We start from the raw sequence: 26,729 nt of genomic DNA on the forward strand, positions 1-26,729 counted from the left end.
CTCACAGCAGAGCTGACAAACTGCTTTCTTCTGTGTCTAATCACACTTCAGAGTGGCAGGACATGAAATAATCATTTATCAAAACCAAACCAAAAAACAGCAGAAGAAAATGTCACCTCCAAGATGAAATTTCAAGTTTAAACTCTTACAGCCCAATATTCCTTTAAGAGCTTTAGCAACTTTACAAGGTCCCTTTAAAAATTCTTATGCTTAATGTATTTTTAGACAAATATTTTTATGACTACAAGATGAGCAAGTTCCCCACTGCTTTATACTGTTCCTATGGAAACAAACCCATTGGCAAAGAGGAGTCCTGAACAACTCTGATGCTACTATCTGTACCCTGCTCCTTTTAACAGGAATAAATCACTGTTTAGAAATCCGTTTAGTCTAGGGATTGATTACGTAGGGCTCAAGGAACTGCAATCAACAAAGTCTAAGCAGAGCTCTCCAAATGAAAAATCTGAAGTGTATGAAACAGCCAGAGGCTTACTTACTGAGCATACTTAAATGACTTTGCCTATGGAGAATGGACTCAGGAAATTAATTCTGAATTGATAAATGCCTGTAACATGGAGGCAGATGAGAATCTACATATCTAATCTGTAGAGCAGAATGACAACTTTGCTCTGCATGTGTAGGGAGTGCCAATTATACATAAGTGATTAAATGATTTGTTATGGAAGAATAGAAGCAGCACACAGACATGCTCCATGCACAGCTGCCACGTGTTAGCTTGCATTTTCTATGGCAAACCATGTAAACAAGGTGAAGCAAAGACTGCTACAGAGAATTCAGCACAGAAAGGAGAGGTCACTGATTCAAACCCAGTGTGGTTTGAGCCTGCCCTCCTACAATTTGGCAGTTCCTCTCAAGATGCCAGATGAAAACTTAAATCTACAGCACAGCCCCATCACAGAGGACATTTTTCTTTATCAGTCATACCTGCCCTAAGGGCAGATCCACAAGGGAGACACATTAGAGAGCACAATGCAAGTCTTCAGTAATGTGAGAGAGGGATGGAGGTGATCTTGAGCTTCCATACACCTTTTCTCTCTAGTGTCTTTGAAAGGAAAGGTGTCCCTTTGGTGTGACACTGTTATATTGGCTATCTTTGCCATTTATTAAGTGTCCACTGTTAGACAAATTGGAACAGAAAAACCGCAAAGGCAAAACCTTTCAGGAACAGGGGCAGTGAAGGAGTTTGAGATTCAGCCCATTTCCAGTTGCTAGGATCTTCCATTATAAAACCAAGAATTATTCTGCTGTCTCAGAACATAAGGCATGTAAACATATGGGATTTCTTTTGGAAGAGTAAATACAAAGTCAGGACAGTCTGTGATTTCTACAAAGCAGAAAAGTGATAAAGGATTTTAAAAATGTTTTAAATCAATCCCTAGAAGGCTAACACTGTATAAATAAAGTTTTGTCTTTCTGATAGGATGGATCACCTTTGAACCTCAAGACAAAGGTTCTGCTTAGGTCCCTGGGCATCTCCTGCCAAGTATTTACTCCTTACAGATGAGGATTTCTGGCAAGAGACAACAGGCATCCTAACATCACCTGCAGCACCACAGATCCTGGTGATGCATAATCCACAAGTACATGTACTGTTTTTGCAGTTCAGGCCTCAATGAAAGGCTAAAAGCCTCAGATACATTATTTTTATCCTGCTAACTACCATGATTCATCCCTTTCTATGCTCCAGGGAGAAAAACAGGAAGGAAGCTCTTAGTGAGTCCTCGATTTCATTTAACATTGGTAGTGAGTATTAAGCAAGCTGTGGGAATAAGAGAAAAATAACAACTCCATTCCAGCTGGAGTGGCATTTATGAAACCTAAGTGACTCTGGAAAAATAAAGATATACTCACAAGGTGGGTGGCACATGGAAGGATTAATTTGTGTTAATTAGAAGTTGTGGGGGAGGAATATTTTGAAGGGGAGGAAGCGGTTTCAGAATTTCAGTGAACAATGTGATAAATACTAATTAGCCAATTATTTCTGTATAGTGGCAAGCAGCTTTCAAAGTCATTCCTTCTTCTGTCACACCTGCTGTTAAGTAGCTAAGATGCACCCCACACAAGCCTCAGACAACTATTCTGGCAGGACGAGTTTGACTCTTTGCAGTATAACCCTTTTGACTTACATCTGATAATGCCAAAGGAAGAAGGAATGGAGGCTTTTCCAGTGGAACAGGATTATCTAAATGAGACAAACAGAGCAAGCATGAAAGGCTAACTTGTAGAGGTGGAAGTTCAACATGCTTATGTTGAATATTGTGAACATCCCAGCTGAAGACCAATCACGTCATAAATCTGTCATCCTTTCATTTGCCCTAAGCACAGAAGTCTTAAACTTTATTAGGTACTTTCAGAAAGCTCAGCCTTCGATGATTCTTGTTATGAAAATAAAACCAAACAAACCCAGAGTGAGTGCTGATTATCAGGAGAGAGAAGGAGGAAAAGGCAGAGGTACCCATGATCCAGAAGACAGTGATTTTATTAAGGTTGCTGTGGCAACACCAAACATGAACTAACCTGGAGAACCATACTCGTGTCTTGGTAACCTACAGATCTTAGGCATCACTTCCATTAGGGTCTTGACATACTGAAGAATCGTCCCTTGTAACTGAGGGAAAACAAACGTGTGCAAACATGTCAGTGGTACTGAAAAACTTCACGACAAATCGTGTTCAGCTAGCAATCGAATAGAACAAGCTCTAAAAAAAATCTTTAATTCTATCAGTCATCACCTTGAAAAAGGCAGCTTTTTTTTCAACTCAATACAGTTGCACTTTCCTTCATATAGCATTAGCCAGCTTTTGCCACATAACAGCTGAGGCCAGGTAGGTAAAACAGAGGTAGTCATGTTGTTCTAACCACTTGACTAACCAACCAAATTTTTGATTTAAAAAGTTGCATTTGAATGCTTTCGAAGCAGCAAGAGAGAAATTGTTAGTATTACATATGTCTGTAAGAGCTCACACTGGCTATTCTGGACAATAACAGTTAAGACCCAGTTCCAGTCTACAGCCTACCCTTCTCCCACTAGACACCTCTTTCACATCTGTCTCCCTGCATCTGAGCATCTGCATCAGGCACCAGCAGGACACCTCCCCCAGGCCTTCTGTCTGTCTTTTAAAAAGCCCAGGTATTTAATGCTACCTTTAATGAACTGAGACATTTTACCACCTAAAGAAACAATTTTTTTAAATTCCCTCCAAACAACGAGCCAACACTTGACCTTAAACCACACAAAATATCTGTGTTTTCCTCTCTCCCTAAAAATTAGACCACAGCACTCATTCAATCAGGCTCCAGCCTTTCTAGAACATTAGGCAGTTTGCTTACAGTAGTTCCCACAATATTCTAAGTAGATTTTTGATGTTCTAGAGCAAGACTATGACTATCACAGTTATCCCCCGGTATAGTTGAAACACTTTGGCAGCATGCTCCTTACAGTGAACAGGGAGAAAAAGAAAATGTCTTAAATTTTAACTGCAATGCGTTATGACTGTGTACATAGATAACAATAAAACAAATATCCAGCCCCTCAGCCTCCTCCTAGGTACAGAAGAGGCCCTTTCCAATAGTGAGACCCAGGCTGTATGGATAACTTCTTCAACATCGGGTCAGAGCACTCTTCTAAATAGGCTTGATTGTACCCATTGCTAGATTATGCAAAGAGATTAAACCTTCCTTGTTATTAAGGTGTCATCTGTCAATGATGTAATTAATTTCTGCAAGACAGAAAGCACACTCCAGCTGCTCTCAAAAAAAAAAAAAAAAATCAAGAGAGTTAACAGCACAATTTGTTAAGCTGAAGTCAGTTAATTTGAAACATTTGTACCTTTCCAAAGTTTACCCAGAACCTAACAGCATAGTTCTCCACAAAATAAATTAATCTCTAATGAAGAATCCAAGGTTTTCAAAACACTGCTCAGGATACCAAGGGACATCTTCTGTTGCTGTCACAAGACACGGAGTACTCTCAACCACAGCTTATACTGACCTTCAATGGAAGAAATGTTTTAATTGGTTTATCTGAGATCTAAAACTCCCTTGGTTTTTCTTGAGATATTTCCTATCATAAACCATTTGTAATAGTGGGGGCAGGGGGAAGACTATTAGCATACCAGGCTCTTGACAACTTTCAGCAGCTCCTCCATCACCACAGCAATACCCTGATATCCAAGAAGTCTACAGATGACTTTAAAGTGAGGGGGACCAACAAAATTCCTGTAGTTGCTGTAGATGCTGGAATATGCCAGATTCAATGCCTAAAACAAAAGAATAAATATGATTATTGATAACTTCAGCTGACTGCACCTTTATAATAATCTCATTTAAACAGTATTTTAAAGCATATTAAAAATAAAACAGTAACTTTATATCTTACTGTCTCTCCAGGAAGTTAAAATACAAACCTTTTTGTAAGGCAGGAACTCCAAGCAAATTCTCTGTATTAGTATGAATAACTTGTAAATACTTTCTCCCCATCTCCCCCCAACCAGTTATCTCCCACCTACCATTTATAAAGCCAAGAACATTTCCTCTTTAGTATTTTTCTGTTTACAGTGGTATAAAGGGATATAAATAGTCATTGCAAACGTTCATCTTCTCTTCCTTTAGCTATAATTTATGTATGAAACAACTTGAAAGAGGTTACCAATTTTCAGCTCATAATAGGTGTTTCAAGTCTCTGAGGACTCAACTACAAATGAAAATCAAAACCAGCCTGCTGCAGTTACTGCTCTATGCAACTAATTAATAAGGCTCTCCCTTTTTCAAACCTCTTAGCTGTACAAAAGATCAAAGCAAATCTAAGTCTGGGCTGCAACCTCATAGAAATTATTCCAGAGTTGTATAAATAGGGCCAGGTGCTTGGCTATTTAATGACTATTTCTTCATAGTGAACACAATGGTAGATTGGTGCTAGGTAATGAGAGGAATCAGTCTACTAAACATTTTCCACTGTGAGTGGTTTGTTCTCCTACTACCTGAAATTTAATGTTAAAAGAAAATCCTTTCAACCTTTCTTGCAGAAGGTTCTGTGGCTTTTGCCTTTCCTCTGTGCAGTCTTTGTTCTCTAATACATGCATGAAACAGTATATTGGCAGACCTGACTCCACACACCAGCTGTAACAGAAAATTTTCCTTCACTAGCAAGATCATTTGCCTTCCCTTGAATATAAATCATGTCCCAGTTATCCCTGGAAGTCAATACCAGATACTGCAATAGATTGCATTGCAGGCATTGCACAAAGAAACTACTAGGAAATCGAGTCACAAAACTTTACCATGCTCTTGCAGAATTTTAGTCTCATAACTGGCTAATTATTAAGACTCCTAATACAAGACACTGTCCTGCTTTCAGGTTGGAGCTGGCTCAAAGGATAAGTTCCAAACACACCCTACTGGATGGAGTGCCTAAAGCTGTGTCCCTCTAGTACATATGTATTTCCATGGCTACATACAGAAAAAAAGTCAGGGGCATCATCAAGGGAGAGAACTGATAAAACCTTAAGATAATACATACAGATGAATGTCCCAATAAACTAAGCATTTATACAATTGTCCTAAAAGGTGAGATTTCATCTTTTGCTTTTTATGCTTCCAGTCAGGTAGGTCTCCACAGTAAATGTACTCAATCTATTTTAGCTATAGCACAAGAAGAATTTTACTTCAGTAGGTTCAAGCATTTTACTGCCATGAGGTTAAGGGAGAGAACTCCTCTTAACCCAGCATAAATTTCTCACAGAAAACCAAGTCCTAAAACCATGATTTCAATCCTTAAAAACTCACCAACACATAACAATAAGAAGCAACCCCAACTAAAAGTACATATTTCGTTAATGTAACCCTCACAATCCACCTGTAAATGCTATATGAACAAAGATTTATAAAATGTGATAAGGGATGTAGAAAACACCATCACACACCACTGCTGCTTCCCTCCCATGATGCACAAAAGCATAAAATACTTCGGGAAGAAGCCACTAAAAAAGAGGTGGTGGGGGTGGAGAGGCAAGGAAGGAAGGAAGGAGGGAGATCATTATTTTTTTAAGCTATGTTTGCTCCCTCCTCTACTTAAATAAAATAAAAAAAAAAAAAAGGAGAGTTGCTGATGTCATCAAAGTGTTAACATTAATCACTCACAGCATCACTGGTACACGTACCAGAGCATATAACAGGGATGTTCAGGCAGTACACTATCCAACAGGAGACAAGAAAGAGAAGGGGGGACAAGACATTATTTTTTCTCCTGTATGTTCTTTGAAAAGCAAAGCAACAGCATCTTCACACAAGATGTACTCTTGCACGAATTCAAGTGGAAGAGACAGAGAAACCACGCCACCAGCAGCATTGGAGAAAAAGTCTGAAAGCACCAAGCAATGAGAATTCAGCCCAGGGAATCCAAGAGGAAGAAAAAGCAAACCGGCAAGCAGAAGAGATCCGGCAAGAAATAACTCATGTGAAAGGAATACAGAAAACAGTGCTTATATCATTTTCACAGCAGCATCACTGTATGAAAGTTCTGTTCTGAAATTTCCATCAGGAGTGACAGTAAGTACTAACTTTATAATCTATAAAACATCACATGGTCTTTTCAAACATTTACCTGCCAGTAATTAAGTGTCTTCTAATAACAGACATTTTGTAACAATAGAGATGTGCCATTGTTATTTAATTCAAATCCAAACATTCTACTTACATAATGCTGTGATGAAGAAACTACAGTTCTATGTTATGCTTTACTAATTGTTCTATAAAAATAAATTATAATTTTAAAGTAATTGGGTTCTACCAACTAAAGAGAAGGCAACTGTGTAAGTAAAAGCTCTGATGTTACTAATGTGCCTGATTTCAGTATCTGCAGAAGCTGGGTAGATGCCAGAACGTGTCTAATAAGTTTATCTGATACCAAACTCAGTTCCTCACAACAGTAAAAGCAAAAAAATAAAAACACCCCATGCCACATAAAACATCCACTGATTGTTATATATTCTTTAATGGACGTATTTAGAAAATTGCAGAAAATAGATGTTTTCCTTTCAATGGATACAGTGATAGCACAAACTGAGAATCTCAAAATACTGGCAATCTTTTTAAATTTAAATTTTATTATGAAGAGAAGCATAGATTTAGGACAGACAGACTATGGAATCATATACAATCACTTAGAACAGAAAAATGTAATTTTTAAAAACTTTATTATTTATCCAAAAGCCATGCTATAGTGGAAGCTGGTTTTCACCAACTAAGTTTATCTTGAGAAAGATTTTCCAAGAGGCTGACTAGCATCACGGCTAAATACTGTGATACTTATGCCGCCAATGTACAGTCATCACAGCTACTGCTCTAGCAGTGGCTACAGATGTGATAACTCACCAGTAAAAAACAGAGAGTACTGGGAAATAAGAAACTAATGTAAAACTATATCAGAGACAAAATAGTATCTGGTCATGTGTCCGCTTACTGTTTTGGTTTTCAGTTGATTGTGACTGGCAATAATGAAGACTTGTGGATAGTAAAGGAATTTATCCCTTAATATCCAGCCCTGCCACTCTCTCTTGCCACTTAGGAAAATTTCTTACTTATGAAAAGCAAGCTTTGAGATTATGTAAAACACCAGATTAGTATAATAAAATGCAAGATACTCAGACTAGAAAGAAAAACAACTGAAAAAGAAATTAAACAGTTATGTGGAAAAAAAAAATTAAACTGTGAAAGGAAGCGATTTCCGTATTGCAAATTCTGCAAAACATACTGTCTCTCATGGAGACAAAATACAAAGGGTCAGCTGCACCAGCAGCAGCTCCAGTTAAATTTCTATAAGCATATGTTTATCCCTCCACTTGGGGAAAATATACAGTTGAAAATATCTCAAACTTTTATCAACTTCCAACTCCCACTTTTACACACCAGTGCCAAAGACAAGAGCATAGTTCCTAATAAACTCCTTTCCTAAATTACAGACCACTGCCTATTAAGTTCCACACGACATCCCCCGTGCTGCAGCTTGTCAGTTATCTCCCTGGGAAACGAGTTTCTTCCCTCTCCACAGCGAGATCAGCACAGGGAGAGAAGAAAAAACACCTGAGCAACATCCTAATGGGAATAACTGTCCAAAACATCACAGGAAACACAGCAATGGTAACTTGGCCAAAAATGGCTGGTTGTGCTGACACCTTTTACAGCATCATGTACCAACCTAACTGGAACAGCATGCTATCCAGCTACTCAAGGAAGAGCTTTCAGAAGGAGGAGAGGGTGCCCACCAGTCGCTCCTCCTTTGTTGTTGAAAACCTAACTCCACTAACAACATACATTGTCTGTGTGACCTGCCAGTCTGCAAACCCCTCTAGTGACCAGTGCAGAGTTTTTAAAACGCTGGAACAAGACCCAGCATCTGCAAGCAACACCAAGAAAGAGTTGGCTCTGGGCATCTGGCTCACCAGCAGTGTCCTGCTCCTCATCATTGCTGCGGTTCTCCTCTATGGCTGCCTGCACCTCCTATGCCGAAGGAGACATGAGCACTTGCAAGAGCAAAAGAGGACCTCCAAACAAGACCACAGGAAGATGTGGAGCAAAAGCACGCTATACACCTCAGAGGAGCTCAGCAGGCAGAGCCAACTGATGCAGGACACTGAGAAAAAGCATGCCGGTGGCATCCAGCTGGCCACAATCATAGAGAATCCCTCAGCGTGCAAAGAGCCTGTCATACCACCTTCCAAAAGCCAAGAACAAGTGCCAATGACAGGACAGTGTTCTACTATAAATTAGAAACTTCCTGTCAAGGAGGAAATTTTCACTACATATGACATCCCAACTGCTTCAAATGCATCCTGTGTATTGTTGACACTCACAAGGGAGAGTTACAGCTGTTCACACCAGCTCTCCTGGCTGTACCTCCAGTGTCTCATCCCTTTCCAACAGCCCATATGCAGCCAGAGGTACTCAGAGGCAAAATTTCAAATTCCCGAGAAGCGAGCACTTCCACTTCACTCTGTTATTTAAATATTAAGCATGTGGCAAATAATTAGTTTACACTTTGAGTGCTCTTTTTGGTTGCTTTTCTTTAGTCTAAAACAGGAAGCATAAAAATTAATCAAAAGTGACCACAAGACTTTTTTTTTTAACTAGCATAGATTAAAACTGAGTAGAAGTTTTCAGGTGGCAACCTTGACTGCTACACTACAGTCAACTGGAAAGTATACCCTGAGGGCAGTATTTTTCCAGTGTGTGAGTTTTACCTTCACAATCCCGACTGCTTCTCAAACTACACACTACAAACTGCTATACCCAGGCTACACACTTCCCCACCTGTAGTGCTCTCCAAAGCTTCCATCTGAATGAGGTCAGTCTTGGCATGTAAACTAAATTCACCAGGACTTTAGTAGTATCCTTTCGTCTGCCTTTGAAATTTCTCCTTGGTCTAAAAATATATGCGAGATAGTGACTCTGTATGGGCATTTCTAATGAAACTAAGGATGTGTCCTGAGATAAATTTCACACTCTCAGCTCCCACCATAAGCCACCTTCTGTCCATGGCAAGTGACTTCCCTTAGAGGAAACAGAATTCAGAGAGCAGCTCCTAGCCCTTCCTTCTTTCTTTTAGCATCAATGATGAAACTCATTCATCAGCTGCAAATCTCTAACTGCACAGTATGTACTGTGTAATGAAGAGGCAAGAAGGTAAAAACAAGCCAAACATTTTGTTTTTTAACAAGCAAATCTGCTGATCATCTCCCTCTGCCTTTAGCTTCACAGCAAAGCGCCAACGAGGGCCCTTCGGACAAAAATATCTTCACCTTCACAACATGATGAGTCTTGTCTGGCTTAAATGTATAAGTCAGCCTGCTTTAAATCGCTTACATGCATTTGTGTTCCATAGAAACATAATGAGTCTCTGCTGTGTAGCCTTGTACGTCTGAAAAACAAAGACACACTGTGACTGCAGGCATTTTAAACTGCTATTGATACAAATGTATGCGTAAAGTCAGCTCTTGTTGACACAGCTTGGTTGTACCAGCAAAGACTGGAGCAGCTGGGCAGCTGTCATGCCTTTTCACCCTAAGCTAAGGTGGTATACAAGTTTGACAAGAGAATGCCTGCTGAATATTTCACAGCAGACAGTGGGTCTTTCAACTACAGTATTTTTGACAACATTTCTCAACTTGTGAAAGACATCAGCTCTCATATTGCTAGGAAGACATGAGCTGGCAAAAGTTCGATGCATCTTTTGCTTTTTTCCTGCTCAGATAGGTATGACATACAGAAATGTGTGCTGAATGGGACTATTGCTTTTAGGAAACACTTCTAAATATGTTAAGTTAGCAATAATGTGTTCTCCATCCCCTATGTAGCATTTCTCTCCAGCTGACACACGTTTTTCTTTGTCTCATACATAAATAAATGTCTTAAATAAATTGTGAAGAATGACAAGAGTCTACTGCTGTTTCAAACGGTGTTTCATGAAACACACAATGAAAAACTCTCTTCAAAGTATGACAAACACTATAGGTTTACTGCCAAAAAGGGGTGGCTGGGTAGCGACAACAGAAAAAACAATGCTTTAGAACGATCTTGTAATTAAGTTAACAATAATATTTCTCTGCCTAGAATTTCATCAAGGAGAGGAAAGATTATTTTAATGTTAAAGGGCTGGAGCCGAAAGACACATTCTCATCTCTGCCAACATCTTAAGCCCTTTAAAACCTGTTTAAATCTCTGCATCTCTCTACTTCTTTATGTGGCTTTTAAGGCAGCCAATATATATGTGTATATATATATTTATATGCATTTATCTTATACACACATCTATATACCATACTGAGAACAAGGAGCAGTTCAGTCTTAAAGTGGTTTTGAGGCAATTCACCTACTGAATTTTGTTATTTATACATAAGCAAATATATACAGAAAGAGGTATATAAATCAAATTGAAAAGGCAAGGAGCTTCCATGGAAGTGTTCCCAGGAATAAAGGTAAAGGTAAAACAATTCCACTCAAGGAGTTTACTATGAATTACTTATATAAACATGTATATCACCTCACCAGCAATGAACCACCTCGTGCCCACTGCAAACGAGCAATGCATGAGGAATGTCATCTGACTTCTACACTGGTTTTGAGGGACTCACGTCATCACACACTCAGAGCTACACAGTTCGTTCTATGAAATGCACAAGACTTACGAAGTTGAAACTCTGAAAAATGTTGTATAAGCCAGATAGGAACTCCTAAATCCTGCTCTAAATGACCTCTGTAAAACCAGGTACTTCATTAACATGCAAGTTTTGAATCCCCAGATGAGATTCTACCTTATATGTACATTAACTATCTTTTGCATCCAGCCCATGATGCCAAATTTCAGTCTGCTAATACCCATTTCATTGATCCTACACAAGCTTCACTTGAGTAAAGAGATTTCAATGACCATGCTGAATGATCTTTTAAAATACTCCAGATCACTTAAAAGGCTGATGAGCTTTTGCTGGTTGGCTCCATCCTATCTGGCAGCCAGAAGTTATATCTGTGAGTTTGTTTTGCTAATTGAACAATCAGAGGACTTGAGATACAATGGAAAATGTGGATACAACTGCCTATGCTAAGCATGAAAACACATTAATACAGCCCAAGTGCTTTGATCCATTTACCAATATTTGAGAATACATGAACACTTTGAGATCAAAGCTAAAAATTTCTTTAATTACTCTTAAAGAAACACATTGCTCATGCAAAGCTTCTGCACAGAAAAACACTTAACCATTACAGTCCAATACATGTACGTATGAGCGTACAAGAAACCACAACACTCATCTTGACCTAAACCCTCATGAACTGGAAAACAATTCCTTAGACACATGGAAAACCAAAATGAAACACAAAACCACCACAAACAAACAAACCCAACCCAAAACCACAAACCACCAAACCCAAATAAATAAATAACAACAACAACAAAGTCAAATAAGGCAAATAAAAAGTCATCTTCACTGGCTATATGATCAATATAAAGTATTCACTTGAAAATGTTGAGTAGTTTGAGTCATCAAAGAAGAAAAGAAAATAATAAATACATAGCTACTCCATACCCCACCATTATCCAGTCAGGAGGAAATTCACCAATACAATCATTAAAAGACACAAACAAGGATGCTCTGTGACATGCCTGGCTATGTAGTACACAGAATAATATCATGCAATTATCTCACATGCTAGAATGTATAGCCTCGTGTATAGCACGAAAGAGTTACTATCTGTTACTCGCTATATTGAGTAGAAATGTCACCCTAAAATTCCATTCAGATATCCTCAATTGCAAAGAATGTTAGATTCAGGAATAAAAATACATGATGCTCAAGAATAGCATCTAAGAACCTCCTCAATTGTCACTGCTCATATGAAAAACAATCAGATGTATAGCTCGGAGTAATGATTACTAAACTAATTTTAATAATATAACCTGAGTGATAAAAAGCAAAACAAAAGGGTTCCCCATTTAATCCTCTGTCACTCCCCCCACTGTATCATCACTAAGATAAATTGAGTTAGCAATCTCTACTAAATTCAGTGTTTTTTTTTTTTCTCTTTCACTGCATCTGGTCAGTTCCTAAAATAGTAAGGAAGGCAATAACTCTAATGTAAGAAAATCCCCCTCTCCTATAATTTACTGTCCCCCACTGGAGAATAATTACATAAAATACTATTCACAGTACCAGACAATCATCTGTTACATTCCACATTGAAGACATGTGAGTCCGTTACTACTTCCTTTACAATTTAAAAGCATAGAAGGTTTACTAATGCAGGAAATGTATTAGGACTGAAATTTGTAACTTCTGAGCCACCTCTTCAGCTCTCAAAAACTAGCTTGCTGGGCAAATCACAGTGAATGCACCATATAAATAGGATATGATAACAGTAAGACAAGGTATAATTATGGTCATGGTTAAGTAAGAGCTAGATAATGAGAATAACTAGACGTGAAAATGACACAGAGCACTCGTATAAATTACAAGGATAATTGAGTACAGAATTTAATTTTTTTTTCAGTTAACAATCCTCTGTTTTGATCCTTCTTTTTTTATTGACTATTTCCATACTTTTTTTGCCTCCCTGATACAATGCAAAATTAAGGGTGAAGTCTTATTAAATACTCTCAAATGATTACCTGAACATATCACTGATGGTTTTTACTGCTGTTGGAAATAGAACAATATTTCTGACTCGACATAAAAATGCAGATATATGTTAATGTGCTATGACTTTAACTGTCAGGTAGTAATTCTGAAGGGTAAAAATCTGCAGTGATCAGACAGAATAAATCTATACAAGCTAACTTTCCTCACTCAGCTAGCTCCATGAAATCCCACAACTACTCTCTCAACTTGTCACCTGTGTAAGCACCTTTTCAACCTCAGCATTGGGCACAGAGTGTGTGGCTGCATATCATGTACACTTCTGTTGAAAAACTGCATAAACCTTGTAGGCACTCCTAACCTGCAAAGCGAGAAAGATGATGCTAATACAGAAGATGAGATAGGCAGAAGGCCAAGTTTGTCACAAGGACTTTGAAGTCCCTAGGTTGAAAACGTCAAAGAAATGCTACATTTTTAATTGAAACAATTTAAGCAGTTCAGGATAGCCAGAACCTATATTCCTTTTAAGTCAGGCAACACCTGATGCAGCCTTTCCTATCTGTTCCTTTTTTTCCTGCCATCACAATCTTCATCACTGTAACAAGGGAGCATCTGCATCCAAGATGGGCTCCTGTTCTCACTTCAGCAGATGACTAATTAATCTTTTCTTTAAGTCTGCTCTGCCACTATAAGCAACTGCGCAATGTAAGGTGGTTGAGAGAAGGACTTATTTTTAGCTATGTCAGATAAGACTAAACATCAGACTAATCACTTGTACTTTGGCTGAAACATATGGTAAACTTCAGAGCAACATCTGAAAAAAGGCATGTGTTGAATTTAAAATAGTCACAAAATTAGTAAGTTCGTTTTTAATAACTTCGATATTCTTCCATTTCTATAATTAAAAAAGGATACCTTTAAATATTAGCTTGCATAAATACAAAAGGTAATTGAATCCAACCTTTGATCCATAGAGATACTGTGGCTGTGCATTTGGCTGCTTATCTCTCTGAAACTCCTGAGAAAACGGTAGCACGGTCCGAACAAATCTGTAAGAACAAAATAAAGAATTCATTAATTACATTTAGGTTAGTAGGTGTGCACTTAATGCACCTTATCCTGCTTTGGTCTACATATAAAATCAAAGCTGAACTGGGGAAGCAGATAGCCTGTATTGCCCAAAAGCTTGAACACAAATCATAATGCAACTCTCCATCACTTACTACAACCTTGTTCTTCCAGTGGTGTGCAGGTTTGCAAAATATTTTCGCTTCTACTCTAAACCTGTCCAGCAAAGAGAGAAGCAACTAACAAAGTAGCAATAGCTTCTCACAGAGCGTAAGGAAGCTCTTTGTTGCTTCCAGAATTAAGTTCTTCTAAATGAACTAAAGTTTCGAAGAACATGACATTACTATTTAATGTTTTGGAGCTTTTTCTCTCCTAAAGAAACTTACAGTGGAAATACTTTAGGTTAATACCTTTAGGAAAAAAAAAAAAGTCAAGAGTAAGTATGTAATAATCCTTGTAGCAAAATTTATGTTACAAAAGTTGGATCATACTTCAGTGTGAGCAGGTACAATACAAACCATGTTTCGCTTTACCTTTGTATATTGTTAAGACAATGACAAATGAACTACAAAGATAGGGAGCACTATAAAAGATAGGATCGAATAGCCCATTCCAAAGAGAAGGTACCAGAGTCTGAAGAGTGGTGCTTGGGCAGAGCTCTGCAGGCATGAGTGCTGTTGTGAACAAGCAGCACAGACCCACTTCCCTGATGTTGCCTATTAACTGTGTAACACACATTTTGCAGTACTATAGTTTCCGTGCAGAAATAAGTTAATTAACACCTATTAAAATTCTGATTCTGCTCAACTTTACTAAATCAAGCAAAATTATTGGTGTGTGTTTACAAGTTGGATGGCTACCTTAGTTTTTAACTTGATAGAAAGGATTTTTTGGCAGGTGGTACAAAGGTGTATATACACGGGAAGGGGAGGAGGGGAACCACTGTTTAAGGATACATCAAATGTTTGTATCACATCAGGTTGTTCTGAGTGATAACTGAGGAAAAGAAATGCATCGAGGAAAAGGTTCCAGGAAAGTTGCTGTACATTGTAACATCATAAGATATAATTATATCTTGACCTGATTTGTTTGAAATATGTTTGAATTTAATCAGTACATAAATTAAATGATTCAATAATCATTTTTCCTAGGGGCAGGGCCGGGGGGGGAAACCAACCAACCAACCCACCCCAAAACACACAAAACCAAACCAATAACGACAGAAACTCTATTTTCAACAAACCCCTTTTCTATTTCTGAATATATTAACATTGTTTCCACTGTGTTTGCTTTCTAGGTAATCACAATCATTCTTTGAGAATCTACAACTTCAGGATAAGGTTTTCTGTACTTTTTTGACCTGCTCAAAAATAGGTATACTCAGTTTCAAATACTTTTTTATATGTATTTTAGTTCTCTTTCCAAAAGTACCTATAGGATTCCAGAAAGTGCTTGCTTTGAGAGCTCTTGAGAAAAAAAAAAGGTATTTTATTGTGTATTACTTTTGATACTACACATAATTTAGATCTTCCTACATCTATGTTTCCTTGGCTTACAAGTATCTCTCCTTCCCTCTCACATAGCAACTTAATACTTCCTCTTGAGGTTACTTCAATCTGTTTCTGCACACATACTTCATTAATGTATTTACCAGAGATGTTGTAAACATTTGATGGAATTCAAAGTAATCTGCAACATACAACAGCCCTAGAGATTACTCTATTCGCCTTCTTTCTCTACAGATTCTATTGCTTTTTAAACTGACATCAGTTTCCATGCCATAAGAAAATCTCAGAAATGGAAGAAATTAAGAGATATCATGCCATTGCAGATAAGACTGGGTTTCAGCACACAGACAAATTAGACAAGATCTGAGTTGTTACCACTAAACTAAAACTCTTACAAGGAACAAACTGTTTCAGAATATAAGTGTGGGTGCACCTCATGACTTTGGAAGCTGTCACTATAATTCTTAGCCTTTTCCAAAACGTGTTATGAATATATTTGAATTACAACATCGTTTGTGTCTGTGAGCAAACCAATCGGACTGTATTTGGATTGAGAAGAAATCACGCATCAGAAATCAAGTACTGCAGAAACACTTCTGAGACCCAGCCTGTAAGTTTCACTAGCTCTGTACAAGCACAAGTAACAGCTGTGTGTTCCCCAGTGCTCCTCTACTTTCTTGCAGTTTTCTCCATCTCTAAGATTTCAGAGCAGCAGCAAAACAGCACTGAAGCTTTTTTAAAGATTTGAAGCAAGCACCCATTTTATACTTTCTTGGATAACGGATGCCATGAGAGAAAGAAGTTAAGAAAAAGTAAGGAGGAGGAGGAGATGCTACCACTTGTTATATTATGGAGAGGTTATAGCTAAAACTGAGGATACAACAGGCTTAAGAGTGCATCATTCTAGGAGATGACTAATTCCAACATATCTACCTTCTCAAAATAGTTTTCCTGTCTACCAGACCTAAAGGTAGTCCTGCACCTCCTCTCTCTGCACGTGTTACATATTAACTCACTCTTCTTTAGACTTGAATGTCAAGATGGAGGACAACAGAAGGCTACAGTGTGAGGAAACAACAGATGAAAAAGAGCATGAAAGCGTAACAGATATCTACCACTCCATTGTTATAACCTTTCCTTTTGGCAGAAATACTTTCTTTTTTTTGTTTTGTTTCTTAATTGAGGGAATGTAGTTGACCATTTGGTTTTCTGTAGTAGAAACTAAGTAGCTATCACTGACGATGCTTTTGATGTTTGCTCCAGCAGTGCCTGAAAGGGCTGGAAATTTTTGTGAGCAGTGACTATATACAAGACAAGAAGAAACAGTTGTTTTCTTGAGAAAGTTAGTCTCAAAAGCAGCAAGAGAAAGACAGCTTACAAAAGGAAGAGGTAAAGGCAGGCAGGTATACTTAAAAGTAAAAAGCTGGTCTTTTTGTTCATGCTGCTACAAATCTGTATCCTCAGAAGAAACATCATACTACATTTAAGAGAGTGCAATACACATGAATTTTTAGCAGAGTATACGTATTTGGATAACGTGTTGAGGAAATTAAGCTACAATTCTGACTACTGTCTCTGCAAGCTTCTATCATTTGTGCCAAGAAAGCACAGAAAATCCTCAATTTGAATGTCTAGGCTTTCTCATGCTTGCTCCTCTATTAGCCCTCCTTACAAAACAAGGTATCATGGAAGGAAAAGATCATCTTAGAATTACTTAATAAAATAAGACCGAAAAAGGAACAATACAGATAACAAAACAGGAAAAAAGAACAAAAATCCTGACATGGTTCCTGTGTCATTTTAATCCTCTGGAGATCCCTGGTCCTAACTCCACAAAGATATAGGGGAATGAAAAAGTACAGATGCAGGCATAAGCATGACAAATATCCTGGTGTGGAAAGACAAAGGTTTAACTCGGGAAAACATGAGAAGGCTCAAAAAACAAACAGACAAACAAACAAAAAAAAAACAACCCAAGTAACACAGGGAATACCAGTGGGAAGTAGCTGTTTATGGTCACTTTCAGTAGAAGAACTGGCAGGCAACAACTTGAAAGCAAATTAAAAGATACTTTTTTGTGCAGCATACAGCTTCACTGCAAACTCCTCACTAGAGTATGTTTTGAATGTCAAAACCTCACATGGCTTTAAAAAAAAAAAAAAAAAGACTGGGCAAAGCAACAGGGTGGGGAGAAAACAGCTGTACAGGGCCAGAAATGCACTAACACCCCACCATTGTTGTTTTATAGAAACACCTGATCATTGCTAGGGGCCTGCATATTTCCTGGAAGAAGAATCACCACAAGCCTCCTTTGCATACTGCTGCCAGTATCAGAACACTAGACTAGGGAGGGCTTTGATCTGACCTGCAGTTCATATGCTCATGCCAAAAGTTTGTTTTCTTTCTTTTGTGATTGACAATAGGTGGATTAAAAATACCCCTGGATTTGACTGCTAACACCCATCCACAGAGGTTCCCTTGCTCTTCTCCCCATTTCTTCTCCATAAACTGTTGTACCCAAGTCTGGACACAGATGTGCAGCTGTTCAGAACTAATGAGACTAAATTTCAGAATATCAGCAGCTGAAATTCATAAATTCCTAAATCTTTTAATAGCATCCTCTCTGTTTAATCTCAGTACACTATCAGACACAATAAAATTCCTCAGTCCCAAATAATTAAATATGCAATGTGTTTCAATAGTTTGGCATGTATATCCTCAGCCTTTGAACCAAACCTAAGCACTTGAAAGAGTCAGATGTTTGAAATCACAGAATCATAGAATCATTTCAGTTGGAAAAGACCTTTGCAATCAAGTCCCATCATTATCCAACTCTACCAAGTCCGGTGCTAAACCATGTCCCCTAGCACCACATCTCAGGTTAAAGCACTCTTGAGAGAAGAGCTTTGAAAGGTACTGGACACAAATTAATCTGATCAAAACTCTAAAAGAAGGACACTTAACCTAGGCTGTGGGCAAATTAATAAAAGGCATTACACATTTTCTGGGAGCTGTAACTCCAACCCCTCACCATTAAGTAACCACTTTGCTTTTCACCACGTTTTTCTCTTTCTTCCAGCCTTTGGTTGATACTTTTCTTTAGTTACTTAGTAGTTCTTATGCAAGAAATTTCCTATTCATAGTCAGAATTAAACTAGCAGCATTCTCGGAGCTCATTCATGGGTTTATACCCAATAACCTGTAGAGCTGAATGCAGAGAGAGTTCATCAATTGAAAGTTCATGCTAACAGCAACAGATATAATGAACACATTTAAGAGCTACAAAAGGGCTAAAACCTCTCTGTTCCTGCACTCAGCAAAAATATCAATGGGCACCATATATGGTACACAACACAAATTCTGTCTAAAGTGCTGGGGTTTGGGTTTCTGTAGTGCTGGTTGACAGCTAGCTGAATGTGAGCCAGCAGTGTGCTGAGGTGGCTAAGAAGGCCAAGAGCATCCTAGCCTGTGTCAGGAACAGTGTGGCCAGCATGACCAGGGAAGTGATTGCGCCCTTGTACTTTGCACTGGTGAGGCTACACCTTGAATACTGAGTTCAGTTTTGGAGCCCCTCAGTATAAGAAAGACATTGAATTGCTAGAGCATGTACAGAGTGGTACACTCAGAGGCCATGGTGGTCTTAGGTTGACAGTTGAATTCAATGATCTTGGAGGTCCTTTCAAACAAAAACTATTCTATGTTTTTTTACTGGAACCAAAGTAATTCTGTGATGAAATTGGACACATGGTACACACACTGCCTAAGATCACGCTCTCTTTATCATATCTTAAATTAATTATCCTGAAATAACTATGCAACAAGCTTGAGGATCAGCCTAACTCAATCCATGCATACAGTTTTTAAATGGATAACAACAGTTTACAGGACTTCACTTGTGTCCTTTGGCACTCCACACTTGCTTCCCAAGCACTGTGGTCAGCAATCTTGCAGTCCTTATAGCCAGGATGAAAACACACTGAACTGTTGAAGAAACTAGCGACTGTCTTTCATTAAAGCTGAAAAGCAAAGGATCAGCATTTCATCAAGAGCTGATTTTAAATATTATGCGCTGAATATTCCAATATTGATCTCCAGATACAGCAGGTGCACAGTAGCTTCCTTGGAAACACATTTAGCTCTCTTGTGCAAAGAGACTCAAGGTAACAGAAGTTTTTTGGCCAACGCTTAACTACAGAAAATGTTCTTTTTAATTATTTTTTTTTCTCCTCAAACAGAATCTTGGATATAAAAATCCAGTATAACCATCACAGACATGTCAGACAAGGAAAGCTCTCCAAGGAGATAGTGAAAGATGAGAACAGGCTTCCTACAGCTCAATATTCAGTATCACTCTACTGTGACTTCACAGTGCTTTAACCAAAACCTCAATAAAAACTGAAAGCACCACAAATCCTAAAATGAGAATACAAGCAGGAAGCCCAAAAATGCGAAGTCCCAAGCACTGCAGCTTCCTCTCATTCAAACATAAGATTCTACCTTCCTTCCTATTTCCATGGCTCGCTCTCCTTGAAGGCTGCAACCTAGCTGCAGTGAATACTGAACTCCTCCCTTCTCCAGCAAAATAAAATAAAAAAAATCCTTTTCTTCACATTAACACAGAATCAGGAATCTAATTTTATTTCCATCATCTCACAGTTGAGGATCCTGTTTACCAAAATATCTTCCTCATACGCACTTGCAGTATTTCTGGATACACTTTATTTTTCAGCATATCATAGCTAAGTCATTAAAACGTCAGAATTTTGATGCTCTAGTTACATTTGACTTCTATTGTGGACAAATAACAGGCTTTCATACGTTTGACAGTACTTAGTAAAATGACTCATGCTGCTTCATTTCAAGTAAAGCATTAGGACACACACTAAATGAATGGAGATGGACTTGTCAGCGTTTGCCAGGAAAGAATTTCTTGGAGGGTAACAGAAGAATGGCAGCAAACAAAGACTGCCATGCTAACCTGTTAGTAGATCCATTGTAGCAGTAATTTGGAAGGAAATCATAATTGAGTTCCCAAAAGACGTGAAGAGTGATTCTTCCATAAGGGGCTGACACATTGTGATTGGCTTCTCTGAACATGGCATCAAAGCTGTCCAAGGTCATGTATCTGCTCAAAAGCTTGTGAGTCATTTTGTTTATTTCTATCAAGCCATCCAGCTCCTACAATAACAAGAGGAAAGAAAGTGAGAAGTGCATTTGATAAAGTGGAGGAACTCAAAAAGGCACATAAACAACCTTGACAGAATAGAAGACAAGAAAGAAGTAAAAATGAACAATTGACTCTCTCTTCGTCTCTTCCTTTAATGATAAGAGCTGGAAGAAGGGAAAAAAGAAAAAAGAAAAAAAAGAAAAAGAGGGTTCTTGGGATTGTTTTGAAACTATCTCCTACTAAAACTCTTGAGACTTTACTGGTATTCATTAAAATTACTCCAAATTGCAGGTGGAACTCCAGCACAAATCTATGCCAACTCTTCCACTGAGCAAAAGCTGAAACTCCAACATTTAAATGGAGTCAGCCATAGGACACAAAACATCTGCATTTCTTACTGTGTAAGCTATCACAAAGTAATTTGCATCAAACTACTAGTCATCTTCCCATACACAGCTAACAGATTTAACCGATCCATGCTTCAACACTTTATCAAACATTTGAGTAATGGTCAATTTAAGGAAAGAGAACAACTATGATTGTTAATACAGTATTAAGCCCAGCCTGCAGTAAAAAAAGTCAGTCTTAACTACCTTCATTTAATTTATTTAGCTTGGAAAACAGCTATTAGTATCAGTTTCTCCCTGAGAAAAATGAACAGTTTTCAGCAGAAACTATTTTGCATAAACTAAAGGAGGGGAAAAAAGAGGAACACTTTCTAACTCAAAAAAGAGTGAGAATCTGCAACTCAAACACATCAACAGTTTCTGTTCATCTAGCCACTAAGAAAATCCTTCGCATAACAAAGAAAAATACTTTTCAATAATTCAAAGGTTACAACTCCAAACGCTAAAAAGTTAAGAGGCTCTATGGCCTCGTTATCTGATTTATCTTCAGTAAAGAGTGAAACTAAATCAAGGCAGTCAACTGCATGACAAAACCTCACTAGTAAAAACTTTTTATGGAAAGACAAAGTTTCTTACATAACTTGAAATGTTATGTTTCGTTCCAGCAGAATCGAATAGGTCTGATTTTTTTCTTGTTGACTGAATATTTACTTGTCAAATTCATGCCATCTGGAAATAAAATTTGGTTTTTAGCATTTCAATCAGGAAGCTAACTCTAAGACACCTCAGTATTTCACAGATGCTCCTCTTCCACAAGCAAAGTCAGATCTTGTTCCTCCACAAAAACATTATTTTTGTCATGCTGTGAAACCAACCTGCTTAGGTAAATAAACTAATCTTGATTCTACCAGGCATAAGGCTGTTTTGTTTTGATCTGCAATTTATCTTTAAGCAGAGAGAAAAGTGAACATTTCCAAAAATTTAAATCACAAGAATGTTCATTTTCCTTGTTTCCTCATAGCTCATATGCCTTCTCTACAAGAGATGTTTACACCTTATTCCCAAGGCCCTCCACTGCAGCAGGTTTATGTTTTTTTTCTGGGCAACGAAAAGACAAGATTCTCATTCTCAACAGGACTGGGACTTGCACAGTCCCGTGTATGGCAGCATACACAACAGTGCCAAACAGTGCCAAAGCATTTTTGAACAGAGATGCAAGTTAAAGCATGGGAAGTAAAAAGTAATAGCGCATCCAAATTAATGAAGTCAACAATATACTACAATGGTAACAGCAGATTTGCAAGTATAATTTATGATGTAGCTGGAGATGACTAAAAGAATGCATTTTGCAAGACTAAGCTGCTTCTCTGGTAAGAGGTTTTGACAGTTTAGTCTTAGTAAACCAAACAAACTTCAACCATTGTATTGCATGATTTCACACTTACAAAACAATTAAAACATCAGAGGGAAAAGTTTTGTTATTTTTCTAATAAGACTGCTTGACGTATTTCCCATATGTATATAATGTCATAGAATCATGGAATTGTCTGATTTTGAAAGGACCTCTGAAGGTCATCTAGTCCAACCTCTTCTGCAGTAAGCAGGAGCATCCTCAACGAGATCAGGCTGCCCAGAGCCCTGTAGAGCCTCACCTTGAGTATCTCCAGGGATGGGGCCCCCAACCACCATCCCCAGCAACCTCTCCCAGTGTTCACAGAATCACAGAATGTTAGATGTTGGAAGGGACCTCAAGAGATCACCAAGTCCAACCCCTCTGCCAAAGCAGGATCATTTAGGGTAGTCTGCACAGGAATGCATCCAGGTGGGTTTTGAAAGTCTCCAGAGAATGAGACTCCACAATCTCTCTGGGCAGCCTGTTCCAGTGCTCCATCACTCTCACTGGAAAGAAGTTTCTCCACATGTTGAGGAGAAACCTTCTATGTTCAAGCTTGCACCCATTCTTCCTTGTCTTATTACTGTGCACCACCAAAAAGAGCTTGGCCCCTCCACTTGACACCCACCCATCAGGTATACATACACACTGATCAGATCCCCTCTCAGTCTTCTCTTCTCAAGACTAAACAGCCCCAGGGCTCTCAAGTCTCTCTTCATAGGGGAGATGCTCAAGTCCCCTAATCGTCCTCGTGGCTCTCCGTTTGACTCTTTCCAGTACATCCCTGCCTCTCTTGAATTGGGGAGCCCAAAACTGGACACAGTATTCCAGGTGTGGTCTCACCAGGGCAGAGTGGAGGGGCAGAAGAATCTCCCTAGCCCTGCTAGACACACTTCTCTTGATGCACCCCAGGATACCATTGGCCCTCTTGGCCACAAGGGCACATTGCTGTCCCATGGTAAACTTGTCGTCCACTAGGACACCAAGGTCTTTCTCCATGTTTTCCAGCAGGGCAACCCTTAATCTGTACTGGTGCCTGCTATTATTTCTCCCCAGATGCAGGACCCTGCACTTGTCCTTTTTGAACTTCATGAGGTAATGTTCCACTACCCTCATAGTAAAGAGCCTGTTCCTAACATCTAATCTAAATCTTCTCTAGTTTGAAGCCATTGCCCCTTGTCTTATTACTATAGGCCCTTGTCCATAGTCTCTCTCCATTCCTCTTATAGGCCCCCTCCAGGTACTGGAAGCCTGCTGTTCGGTCTCCCCAGAGCCTCCTCTTTTCCAGGCTGAACAACCCCAGCTCCCCCTCAGCCTGTCTTTGTAGCAGAGGCGCTCCAACCCCAATCATTATTGTGGCCCTCCTCTGGACCCACTCCATCAGCTCTGTGTCCTTCCTACATTGAGGGCTCCAGACCAGGATGCAGTACTCCAGGTCATGTGGTTAAACCCCAGCCAGCCATTAATTTAACTAAGGTTTAGGACAGAACAAGTTTCTCTGCCATTTAGCCTCGTCTTTTAGAAATGACTATACAACTACTTCTAGCAAAGTCAGAGAAAATTTTTTTTGCTTGTGCCATTAAAACACAAACACAGATTTAAGGGGAAAAGAAAAAAAAAAAGAAAAAGGAGGCTAGATACATATCATTCTCAATGCATATAAAAGAAATAAAAGTCAAATTAAAACAAAGCCAAACTAAACTAGCATACAGACCCCAACTGTAGTATTAGTGTTCCAGCAAAACTGCAGTACAACACTCACCACAATGGAAGTCAAATCCTCACTTTCAAATCGACCAATTGCCAGTTCCATTGACCTGTACATGGCTGCTGAAATTCGCTGAGTGATGAGTCGGTTCAGGTCTATTGACCTACCAAGAAGCTAAAAAAGTAAAAGTGTTAAGAAATTTTGAACTAAAAAGTCAAATGATGAGACAAACTACAAGGACTCCACCGGTTAACGGACTCTCACATAGTGAGCTTGCACTCCAAACACTCAGAAACAAAGCAGGTGGACAAAATTTATACATTCGTGAACAAATTAAGTACTACAATTTATATCCCAATTCTCACAAAAAGAAGTAAAAAAATCACATATTGCATTTACATCCAAGTATTTATATCAGTATTTTATGCTTCCACATTGTGCCAACAATATATTGAAAATTGGTGGAAGACATTACTAGGAAGAAAACGCTACCACACGTGACATTCCTATTTGGCTTGTGTTTGCTTAATACCAACAGATATTTGCAATGACACAGCATCTTTTACGGTTTTGTCTTAATTTACTTCATATGACAAAAGGAGCTGATCTCAAGTGTCAGTTATGCCACTCGTGACAAAACTTAAAACAGAGTTTTATATACCTACATAAAGCAACACCATTTGAAAAGTGCCAAGCAACTTGAATACAACAGAATGAGTTAACTCACTTGGACGTGTCTCTGCTTCAGGAGTGTCTCGTAGCGGTTGGACTGTAGCAACTGAATGGTTGCTCCCTGATTCTTGCACTCTGAACGTAATCGTTTATCCAGAAGCAGGCTATTAACAAAGTAAGACAACACTTAAAGTATATTAGACAGCAAAGCAGAGCAGAAATGCATGAATAAAAGTTCTCCCCACTGGAATAGCTACCTGCCAGCCATTGCCTTGTAGTATGCAAATATTTGGTCTGCCAGCTTGTAGACAAATTGGTCAAAACACAGGTTTACCTTGGGAGGAAAAAAAAAATTGTGCATTTAGAGACACTTAAAATTAAAAAAGGGGAGCTTATCCAAGACCTCCACTGTTTAACCTAATTAAGCAAGTTAATGCATCTGAATTTCCCAGTAAAAGAGAGGATGACATTCAGTTTTCAGCATTAATGTGAGGTGTTTTGCAAAGGTCGACAGGTGTCATCACAACATATCACCCAACCAGTTACCCACCTTCTGGTCTTCTCAGTGTGTTTATTATCTCCAACCATTCCAGATCTATTATAATAGGTCCTGGCATTTAGCATAATTTTTCACATCCACATACAGATTATTTTTATCCAATAGTTACGGTTACTTTACCTCTGCCTCAATCTCATCATAGAGAAACTGCTTCTTAAATTTAGTAAGTGCATAATGAGCACTGTCATTATAAAGGTCCAAAGAATACAGAACGTACCTGAATGGAAAAGAATGGGAGAGAAGAAGAGTTTCAGGTCTAGAAATTACGATTCCTTAGGCTGATGCAGTCAAGATGTCGTCAGTCAATACTGTAATCTACATGTGGTTCATGCATATAGGATCTTCTCTTTTTTTGAGTTTATATAAAAAGCATTACAATTTTTCCTTTACGAAAGCCTTTTGTTAGTTCAAGAAATTGTATAGGTAAGTTTGCAGTCTGATGCTTATTTTCTAGATGTTGTTTTCCATCAAAATGGAACTATGCTTTCACTATTAGGCATCATATTCTACATCTTTAAGGAGTACGTAAGGAGAGTTCACTCAGGGAACAACGTATTTGGCTGGTGCAATGATACTCATTTGAAAGGTTTCTTACTTCAATTATTCACTTCAAAAAGAAAGCTCTGAGCATCTGGAAACTGGCAAATGTCAGACGAAAACTTTATAAAGGTTTAGAATATCTTTTCAGTGACTTCTTGTTAAAACAAATTAAAGCAGTAACATTACAAAATGGAATGGCAATAGTTAAGAATAATCATTCAGTGGAAGAGCACAAATAGGTCTTACTCCATCATTGATGCCTCTTTAGTCTCCAAAATATGGTCTGTCAGAATCCAAGGCATGGACATCTCAATGGGAAACTGGATTCTTCTGCCCATGGTGAGCTCTAAGAAGAATTCTCTGAACCACAGCTGGGACAGATCACAGCACTGCTGCAAAGTTTCTTTTGAAATAAATAAGGAAGAATTACACTTCTTACAGAAATACATTAGGAACAATAAAACTGTGATTTTGATGATGCAATGTGAAACAAAACAGCAGCTGTGAGTCACTAGAGCTATACAGAGGCCAAACATGTGAACCAAATTCAAATTGTAAAGCCAATGACTTTTTCAAAAAGTTCTGAACACCATTTTGGCCCTCAAGTTGGTGTCTTTTT

The 26,729-nt window shown here is 38.5% G+C and overlaps 2 protein-coding genes across 5 annotated transcripts in view; one reads left to right on the forward strand and one right to left on the reverse strand.

Annotated features, from left to right (window-relative positions):
• Positions 1–26,729, reverse strand: part of CYFIP1 (cytoplasmic FMR1 interacting protein 1) — a 60,771-nt gene that overhangs the window by 11,432 nt on the left and 22,610 nt on the right. For all 4 annotated transcript variants that reach the window (XM_054384539.1, XM_054384530.1, XM_054384547.1 and 1 more), the window contains 9 exons: positions 26,357–26,513; positions 25,691–25,787; positions 25,269–25,345; positions 25,067–25,175; positions 24,394–24,513; positions 20,703–20,902; positions 14,110–14,197; positions 4,137–4,280; positions 2,539–2,629 (listed from right to left, as the gene is read on the reverse strand). In XM_054384539.1, coding sequence (XP_054240514.1) covers positions 2,539–2,629; positions 4,137–4,280; positions 14,110–14,197; positions 20,703–20,902; positions 24,394–24,513; positions 25,067–25,175; positions 25,269–25,345; positions 25,691–25,787; positions 26,357–26,513 — 1,083 coding nt within the window. The remainder of the gene's footprint in view (positions 1–2,538; positions 2,630–4,136; positions 4,281–14,109; positions 14,198–20,702; positions 20,903–24,393; positions 24,514–25,066; positions 25,176–25,268; positions 25,346–25,690; positions 25,788–26,356; positions 26,514–26,729) is intronic.
• Positions 8,116–8,787, forward strand: LOC128969662 (fibronectin type III domain-containing protein 9-like). The gene has a single exon (XM_054384558.1). The coding sequence runs from the start codon at positions 8,116–8,118 to the stop codon at positions 8,785–8,787; it is 672 nt and encodes a 223-aa protein (XP_054240533.1).

This window comes from Indicator indicator, chromosome 1 (assembly GCF_027791375.1).
Source record: "Indicator indicator isolate 239-I01 chromosome 1, UM_Iind_1.1, whole genome shotgun sequence".
NCBI lineage: Eukaryota > Metazoa > Chordata > Aves > Piciformes > Indicatoridae > Indicator > Indicator indicator.